This window comes from Protopterus annectens, chromosome 6.part0 (genome assembly GCF_019279795.1).
Source record: "Protopterus annectens isolate FY-2018-M chromosome 6.part0, PAN1.0, whole genome shotgun sequence".
NCBI lineage: Eukaryota > Metazoa > Chordata > Ceratodontiformes > Protopteridae > Protopterus > Protopterus annectens.
In genome coordinates, this window is record NC_056737.1 from 788,804,169 (window position 1) to 788,814,338 (window position 10,170).

General features: G+C 42.1%; 1 protein-coding gene across 1 annotated transcript in view; it reads right to left on the bottom strand.

Annotated features, from left to right (window-relative positions):
• Positions 1-6,622: 6,622 nt before the first annotated feature.
• LOC122803896 (coiled-coil domain-containing protein 175-like) overlaps positions 6,623-10,170 on the bottom strand; it is a 306,823-nt gene continuing 303,275 nt past the window's right edge. Inside the window, exon 5 of the mRNA XM_044073580.1 lies at positions 6,623-6,748. Coding sequence (XP_043929515.1) covers positions 6,623-6,748 — 126 coding nt within the window. The remainder of the gene's footprint in view (positions 6,749-10,170) is intronic.

A 10,170-nucleotide genomic window follows, 5' to 3' on the forward strand; every position in this document is an offset into this window, starting at 1 on the left:
TCTAAACCTCAAAACGCATGCACTCGAGGCACTCCTCAGTATGGAAAAAATCGATATATGTGCAGTAACAGAAACCTGGTTTAAGGCTCCAGAGAGCACCACAGCACTACCAGACTACAACTCATACCATACATTTCGGCCACAGAACCCAGACCGAAATACAAAAGGCGGGGGCGTATCCATATTCATTAAGGATACCCACACCTCCAGGTTAGTGGCACAGCACGATGCTTCAGAGATCATCCACGTGCAACTAACAACAGGCAAAACTGCAATTCAAATTGTAGCTTGCTACAGATTACCCACCATGTCCCAGGACCCCCATTCCATGTTTCTGGAAACACTGGGAAACATAAAGGTCCTACCAAACACCCTAATATTGGGTGATTTCAATTACCCAAACATTAACTGGGAGAACTACTCAAGTACTAACTCCCTTGCCCAAAATTTCCTAGAATTTATAAACTCAAATGCCCTGGATCAACTGGTCAACTCTCCCTCCAGAGGTGACAACATACTGGACCTGGTCATCACCAACATGGGTGACCGGTGTTCCACACCGGCAGTCAACCCCTCGCTGGTTAGAGCTGACCATAAACAAATCACTCTGGATATCCACATTCCGCCCCCACCCCCGGTCAAGGAAAGTACCATGAAAAACTTTTCAAAAGCAAACTTCACGTTACTTAAGACCGAGGTGGAAAGTTTCAAAGCCCCCATGCCAAAGGACAACTCTGTCCAAGCTGCAAAATCCTTTACAAATGCATTCTATGGGCACCTACAAGAATGCATGGATCATGCTATCCCAAGCAAAACCAAGATTCACTCCTCCAAGAAAAGGAAACCAGTCTGGTGGACCCCTGCCCATAAACAAGCTATACAATAGAAGGAGGAAAACTAGTACAGAAAAGATTAAAATCCCAAGAAGGGAAGACATCCCTAATCAGTATCAGCAAGAAACTACGATCCCTCATAAAGTCATCCAAGGCTAGCTTCGAAAGAAAAATTGCCAAGGACTCCAAAGACAACCACAAGGCATTCTTTAGCTATGTCAAGAATCTAAGTGGCAATGCTCAGATCTGCTCGGAGTTAGTGCAGAATGGCACAAAATACACTGAACCAACCGATATCGCCAACATCATGGCAGACAGGTTCAGTGCAAACTTCACCCCCAAAAGGGCCCATAACCATACCAGAAGAATGTAGAGCCCCTGAAATCACAGACACTCAGGTTAAAACAGCCCTCTCTAAAGGAAAAAACACAGCATCAATGGGACCGGACGGTGTCCCAGGCTGCGTCCTACCCGAGCTCAAAGACGAACTAACCCCTCACCTAAACACACTGTTCAAACTCAGCCTCTCCACAGGCTACATACCCATAGAGTGGTGCACAGTAATAATTATTCCGCTCCACAAAGGTGGAGCCACAACAGACCCCAGGAACTATCACCCTATAAGCTCGACTAGCTTGGTCTGCAAGGCTATGGAGCGCATCATCATGGAACTCATTAACAGAGACATTGGGAACCTCCAAACACTGGACCCTACCCATTTTGGCTTTGTTAAGGCCAGATCATGCCTCCTAAACCTGGTGGGCTTCTTTGAGACATTTACCAAGGAAATAGATGAGGGAAAGGTGGTACACACAGCCTACCTAGACCTCGCAAAGGTCTTTGACACAATTCCTCATTCTGGTATTATAGACAAGCTCACCAGCCTGAACATAAACCCCTATTTCACAAGATAGGTTGCCAACTGGCTCACAGACAGAACCCACATGGTGGGAGTTGTGGGATCTAAGTCCGACTCTAAACTGGTTATAAGTGGTGTTCCCCTGGGCTCATTCCTAGGTACCCTCCTGTTCAGCATACACTTCTCAGAGGTACATGCAAGCACTGGAGGACTATGGCTGACCAAGTTCGCAGACGACTGCAAACTAGGGGCTATAACTGACTCTCCAGCTGACAAAGACATCCTCCAAAAGGGTCTCACTGAGACATTACCTGATGTCAAAATCATGGCCTCAAGTTAAATGCCAAAAAGTGTATAGTCATCCCCTTTGGAAAAAACAAAGTACCCACAAACTACCACATAGGTGGTAGTCCCCTAAATACAGAAGACGTAATAAGGGATCTGGGGACCCAAGTAGATAGTAATCTCTCCTTTGATAATCACATTGTCAAAGTGTTTAGAAAATTCTTCTATGTGGCCCACCTATTCACAAAAGGGTTCACATCCAGATCAAAAGAGGTCATTGTGCCCCTCTACTCATCACTCATCAGACCCATAATACAGGACAACACCCCATTTGGGATGTACCTTACAAGACACCTGCAACAGCTGGAAAGACCACAGAAGTACCTCATCAAGCGGATTACTGGCCTCAAACAGATGCCCTATGCAGCTTGACTGAAGAAACTCCAGCTGTACTCGGTTGCATACTGCCTACTCAGAGGTGATCTCTGTCTGACATACAAGGCCACGTCCAACACAGAATTGATGGACATGCTCCACCTAAAGAAAATCATATCCCCTCGAGCCACACGCTCTAGGGATCTAAACCTCACCACAACAATAAATAGGACGTGCTGGAGGGATAGATTCCTGTCCCAGAGACTTCCCATGTTTTGGAACAAGATTCCAGTCTACATTAGGCAAAGCTCCACACTAACACTCTTCAAGAGAAACCTTGACGAGTGGATGGGAAACAGAAAGTTTACCCCGGAGATCACTTCAGTGGCTCTGCTGGACAGAGGCACAGGGAACTAATCTAAGGGGGTGGCGAAAGCTAACAAATTCTGGATAGGCTTATAAATGCCTTCGGGCAGATAGCCTAGTACCTAAATATGAACCTAAGAAACAAGGCTTTCTGAGAAAGGAATTTCAGTTCAGCTGCAGATGCCATCCCAAATGGGGGTTCTGTCAAGGCCTCAAGCAGAAAATGTAGATTCCAAGGAGGAACTAATTATCTGACAGGTGGTCTGAGAAGGAAGACTCATATTAGAAAGGCTTTGCAGAATTTGTGAGAAGCTAGCCAGCGATCCTGATGACTCATGGGAAAATTAGAAATGCCCACTAGATGGGGCTTTAATAGTCACTAAACTAGAACCCAAATCAAACATATGCGCTAGAAAGTGAAAAACAAAGGAATAGAAGCGGTAAGGGTTAATATCCTGTGATGTTGCCCAAATAAGAAATCTTTTTCACTTCCCATGATGCAAACAAAACCCTAACCACACTGGACAAAAACAGATGGATTTTTGGCCCCCATTGGAATTGCAGAACCCAAGCAGATAATTTAGTTTGAAAAGATCCAGGAAAAGCTTTCTATAAAGGTGTGAAAGCAAGTCCTGTACTGGATTCAGTGAACAGAGGGTTTCCCTGAGGTGAAGCCTGAGAAAAGGAAAACAGATTTTCTTGGGTCAAAAGGGAGCAATGAGAATGACACACACCTTGCATTTGACTGCTTTCTGCAGAAATCCAGGAATCAGAGATAAGGGTGGAAAGATATAACTTAGTCTGATAGGCCACTGCTTGATTACATCATCTTTTGGTGATTGTCCTTGTGGCGGAACCATGGAGAAATACTTCCTGCACTTTGTGTTGTTTGGGGAAACACAGAGATCCCTGCAAGAATGGCCCCAGCATTGGAAGATATGCTAGTCCACTGCTGGATTGAGGGTCCACTCATGAGGCATTAGGATTGACCTTCTTAGTCTGTCCATAAGGCAACTGAGAGCTCCTGGAATATACATTGCTACAAGAAAACAATACAAGTTCATTGCCCGTTAACAAACCTTCACTATTCCCCAGCATATGGGATATGATCTGGTTCACCTTTGTTTACTGATATACCAAACCATTGTCATGTTGTCCATTAGGACAGAAATAACCTTCAAAGAAAGTTAGTTTTGGGGCTCCTGCAGTGATAGGTAAAAGTACAGTTATGTAAGCTGCATTTAACATAAGAAGAGATGTTTGAATTCCTGACTGCTGCAGCAGCCCTTGGCTATATGAGTTCTTTCTTGCCTAAGCTACAACAAATGGCCAAATTCACAAAACACTGACTCCCTCCCACACCTACACTATGACTGCTGACTGGCTAGCCCATTGTTGGGGAAATACGCAGTCAGAGTGTAGACAATTTCAGGACTACTGCAGCAGTCAGAATGCTGAAAGTCTGCCCACATCTCTAGGTGATATGAAGATTAACCTCTTCTGGGGGTCAATAAACCTTGGACCATCCTCCCTTTGTAATGCTCCCCACCCCATGGAGGGAGCAGACGTGATCACTACTGTTTCCAGAAGATGAAAGAAAATCTGTCTGTCTGAATGTATGTCAGGGGAGTCTAGCCACCCTTGTAAATACTCCTGGAAGTATTGGCTATAATGATCCAAGTTGATTGAGGTTGCCAGAGTCAAGGCCATTGCACTCTGAGGAGCCACTGCAAGACTCTCATGTGATAGTAAGTGAACTGGACAAACATTATGGATGATGCTATTAGATCAAGAACCTTGAGGACTACAGCAGCTATTGGAGATAAAGTGCAGAGAAGGCTTTGAAGAGGTGGCTTCAATGTTTAGCTTCCATCTGATGGGAGAGATTTTATTGAAGTGGTCATGTCCAATTGACATCTCATGAAGTGGATTACTTGGCTTGGATGCAGGAATGATTTCTAATAATTTATTGAAATTCCCAAGAACAGACATAGTCTAAGCAGACAGGTCTTACCATTGATCAGAAATTCTACCATCGAAGCAGCTAGTAATCAGTTGTCCAGACAAGGGAAGACCCTGAATCCCTGAAGGCATAGATGAATTGCTATGACCACCACATACTTGGTAAACACCTGGGGGGGTGACTGTGGTGATACTGAAAAGCAAGGCTCTGAATTGGAAGTGACTGGCCCCAAGATAGAAGCTTAGAAATATCCAGGACACTGTGGCTATTGTGATAATGAGGAAGGCAAAATGAAGAGTCACAGAGCACATTCCATCATACACCCTGAGGTGAGGTAGGGTAGAATTGACTGAAACATGACCATTCTGTATTGGGTCTTTTTAACATAATTGCTCAAGTGGCTGAGATCCAATCTGAGACTGAGGTCCTCATTTTTCTTTGGAACCAAAAAGAAACTGGAATGAAATATTGATCCTATCTGGTCTGGTGGAATTTCTTGGATGGCTCTTATGTGTAGCAAGGAAGCAATCTCGCTTTATTCTTCTTCTTTTTTATGGGTGGAAAGTCCAGGAGCAACCTTTTTTGTCTTTGGAGTGAGTAGAAAAAAAGGAACAGAATAGCCTCTGGATATTATCTCTCTTACCCATTTGTCCTGTGTGATGTCTGAGAGTAGAGGGATAAATGACACTGACTGCCTTGAGAGGGAAGCAGTCCAGCAGTCCTTCAAGGTTGATGAGGTTATCTGTCAGAAGATGGGGCATATAATATCCCTGGTTGTGCAGATCCCCTAAGCCTCTGGGTCTGTGTTCTTTAAAGGGCCCACAGCTGCCTCAGCCACCCCTGTGACAGGTGGACTTAAATGGCTGATGCTTGGCTTTCCTAAACCAGTATGATTTTGAACCCTTTTGGTTCTTGCTGTAAGATCTCTGAGGGTTTTCAAACTTCACTCCAACAGCAGGAAACATCTTTCCATCCTGTTCACATCTCTGCACCCTCTCTTCCACAGAAGAATCAAACAAAGATGATTCAACATAGGGGCATTTATGAAGGATTATTTAAAGTTATCCACAAAAATCACACAGGTGCAGGCAGGCTTGACGTCTCACAGTCATGCTTGCTCTGGCTGCTCTAGTCACTCCATCATCCTCATTGTGCATGTGGCACATGAAGAAGTTTGAAATATTAATCACTGTGCTCAGGAACATTTCCAATTGCTTCCTTGAATCGGATTTGAGGTTATTCTCACAGTGGTGAGAGCATGCTACTCCAGATTCCTCGGAAAACAATTCAAGTCAATGGCGTAGTTCTGTACATAAACCATAATTCCACTTCCCTAGAATGTTCATAGCCCTAGACTCCTTGTTATGGGGTGAACAGTTGCTGTATCATTGGTCATCTCTTTTTTTTTTTTTTTTTATGCTGTTGCCACAATAATGGAATCCACAAGCCAAGACTTGGCCCAGTGATGTTTGTCCTTGGAAGGCCTGAGAATTTTGCTGGACTTCCAAGGCACTGATTAACATGTATTGGATTCCTGCTATGACTTCCTAATGGCTTGAACAGTCAACTACATGGTGTCAAGCCATAGGCCTCAAAAGATAACCTCATCCTGGGGGTGGTGTCTGTGACCCAAGATCCCCTCTTATGAATGAGTTCTAAGATCTCACCAAAGGTGGTATCTTCAGGAGGAGACTGAGAAGAGCCCTCTCTGTCATGTGAGTTGATGTCTGATGTGATAAGAATCCAAAGGGAAGTTTATGTGTCTTCATTTACACATTCTCTTTCTTGGACCTGAATAAATAGGATACAACTGCTCAGATGTCCTGAAGTTTTTTGTTCTCTTAATGCAGTATCCGAGTTGCCTGAGTTTGTCAGTTGTCCTTGTTTCTGGACAGGTGCATGTTGAGGAAAATACTCCTGTAATAAACCATAATATCTATGCTAAGATTCAGACATGTCTTTTTGTTCCCACTGAAAATCCCTCATATTGGCAACAGTACTTGACAAAGAACATTCTTCAGGAGGAGAACCTGAAGAAAAACACTTTACAGGATTAGAATCTCTATTCTGTAATGAAGGAGTATGAGAAACACAATCACAGTCCAATTCATGTCCCTCAAACTGGGAATCAGAATCTGATTTCTTCCTCTTTTCAAGAAGATAATCACCGCTCAGGGATGGAAATGCTCTCAACAATCCTTTCTAAACCCAGCCAGTTAAGATAAAAAAAAAAAATGTCCGGACTTATCTTTCTTTTTCTATAAGCCCCACCCCCAAGGAAAAGAGCATCTGGATGGAGAGTCCCTTCCCCAAGAATGAGGATCCTCAGTGTGGGAAGCATTAACTGGTACCTTCCCTAAAGCTTGCAAAGATGATCCTCCTATTCCTGGTGAAGGCAACTATACAGCTAGAGGACTTACCTGTTTTTTAGTCTATAGTAGCATCCTGAGGAGCAACACTGGAGGGAAAAGGTGCAAAATATGAGTGGTCTGAGGAATGGCTGATGGCCACAGCACAGTCACTTATCAGAAGCTGTGGCAAGAAGGAAGCTGGCTTGAAAACAGAAGTCTCCCGGACAAACTTTTTTTCTTCTTGTAGCTTGGGGGAGGAGAAATAGAATTAACAGAACCCTGCTCCATGTCCTAGCAATGCACACTGTCTCTTAAGCAGACAGAGAAGCCAAGAAGTGTCAGTAAAACCTCCTTACTAAAAAAAAATTATGAGGTAAATATTTTCTGTCAAAAGCAACAAACCATATTTGTGTTGCACCTCACAATTAAGTAATACATTTATTTTTTTTACTGGATAAGTGGACTGGTCACTTGCCCCTTTTCAGCCATGACCTATGCTCAGAAAGCATAAAATACATCAGGGTCTTTCGCTCCACAATATTATACACAAAATGAGTACAAACTAAAATTCAGAACATAGCAAAACTGAATGCAGATACAGTAACATTAAAAGATCTTCTCAGAGTGCACTATATATATCTATACAAAATGCAAGCTGAGATGTGCACAAAATACAGTGCAATCATACATATAACATATAAACTCCTATATACATGTAAAATATATGTGTATAAGATATCTCATTAAGAGACTGAGAAAAGTTTATTAAATGTATTCTAGTATTCAGATGGGATGATAAGTTGCCCAACCATCGTCATGGCAGCAGTTACAGGTAGATTCAGTAAAAAGATGTTTGTGCATCTTTGAAGCTTTTAATTGTTTCTAATTTTTTTATTTCTGTAGGCAGGTGGTTCCAGGTAGCAGATCCCAGTTTAGAGAAGGCTCTCTCACCAACAGCAGTTTTAAACAGAGGGTGTACTACAGTGATACTGTTGTCCTGTGAACTTCTAAGCACACAAAGGTTGCCCTGTAAAGATAAACTTTAAAGGGAAATCAGTGTTGAGGGCCTAACATTCATAAGCTTTTAAAGTTTATAAAAATTGTAAAGCCTCCATTGACAAGCTTGGGGGTATATATTACGTTATTGAATTTTTAAAAGTTAGAACGTCATATGGTCAAAGCCATATGATCGAACATTTAAAAGTTCGAAAAGCTAAAAAAAAAATTAACAACAGAAAAAACCTACCTGACCATTTTAAGCATGGGGCCAAGCACCCCTGCACCCCCCTCCTTGTGGGCAGGCTGCGCCCCCACACCCCCGCTCTTTAAATATACCAACTCCAAGATCACACTACAGTGCAGGAAAGGGAAATCTTCCCATTCCGCACTGTATGGAGATCTCCTTGAAACGTTTGAACTTTTAAAAGTTCGATCATATGGTATTGACCATATGACGTTTGAACGTTTAATAGTTCAATAACGTAATATACACCCGTTTTTATGGTTATATTTTTTATAGTTATAATATTTTTGGCTTAGAAGACATTTTAAATATATACTGTTAGTATTAAACTTAATTAGGTAATGATATGTTATTAATAAGATAATTGGTTTTATTAGTATAAAAGGAGTGTGAGGATGATGTTGTATATTCTTTCTGAGGAAGTCTCAGTGGCAGTGAGATGTAAAACGCAGTGATTTATATTAAGCGTTTAAAGTGTGTTCTTGTGTATTCATTGTTTTAAAAACTAAATTGTTGGATTGCTGTGAAGTTCGGATATTTGTGGGTTTCTTCAGCGCCTCTAACAGTGCTTTGTCTGTTGCCCTGCAAAGATAGTTTCACTCTTGAAGGGGACAGTGACTGTTTCATAAGGAGTATATTTTTCCTAACAAAATTCACTCCAATTCCCCAAAAGTTAAGGTATTCCCCCAGGGACTCAGGACTGGCTTACAGCTGAAAATAATGTCTGATAAGAGATCAGTGGAGCTCACAATGGTTGGTCACAATTTTAGACAAAAAAGTAAACTTTTTGTGAATATAATTAGCAAAGATCACTCTTCCCACTAATGTATTAGACCCACACAAAAGTTCTGATGTAGGCTATTGTTAGTTTAAGAAGTAAATGCAATTTATACACAGGAATTCCCTCAGAACAGTCCAAGGAAAACACTTAAGCTCTGAGGTAAAATTTATTTGAGAACAAGTAGTTAAATAGGCAGAAATGCCCTATAGCAAACAACCAACCAAAAAAAAAAATAAAATAAAATAAATAGAAACACTGTTTTACATATATAAATAAATGTGTGGAAGGTAATCCCACTAATGAAGCTATGTGCCCAACTTCGAGGAATTACTAGACGACAGCTAATGTCCTGAAACCCACAGAGGAGGACACTCTTTGGCAGCAAAAAACTTTGAAGAATTTGGTACCCTAATCAGTATTTTTTTTCTACATTCCTTGTGCTTACTAGTGGATGGGGTGTATGGAAAGATCCCAAAAGCTTTGGAAATTTGGAGGCTAGTCTGATCCTTGACCAGACATCTCTTTTAACTTGACTACTACAGCAGCAATCGAATGATGAGCATCTTGAGAAGTACAATTCAAGTCTAATTACTATCTTTCATACTGGGGATCAATATGGGCCCCAGTGGTGCAATGGTTAGCATTGTCACCTCACAGCAATTGGTTCGATTCTCAGCTGGAGCGCCTTCTGGGGGGAGTCTGCATGTCCTTCCTGTGGTCGAGTGAGTTTTAAAGACATGCAGGTAGGTGTGTGTGATTGTGTGGGCCTTCTGTCAAAGTTGGGTGCCGGGCTACCAACTCGGCACTGTAAGAACTCCACTGCCAATCAATCTACGGACCTGTGATCCACTGTGGCGACCCCTAACCAGGAAAAGCCAAAAGACATTGCTATACTGGGGATCAGTATTTCAGACAGAGGAAAATATTTCTCTTTTTAAATGAGGGGAAAACTCAGCAGTTAAAGACTGAAAGGCAGTAAATAAACCCTTAACAAATCCCAGACAATCCTTATCTGCTTTGGAACATAAATATCTAGTTTTACGTTTCATTTTGCTGAGAGAATCTCCAGAAAAAGAGTAGTTTGATGGATAGTCTCTTCCCTGGGAAAGAAGCT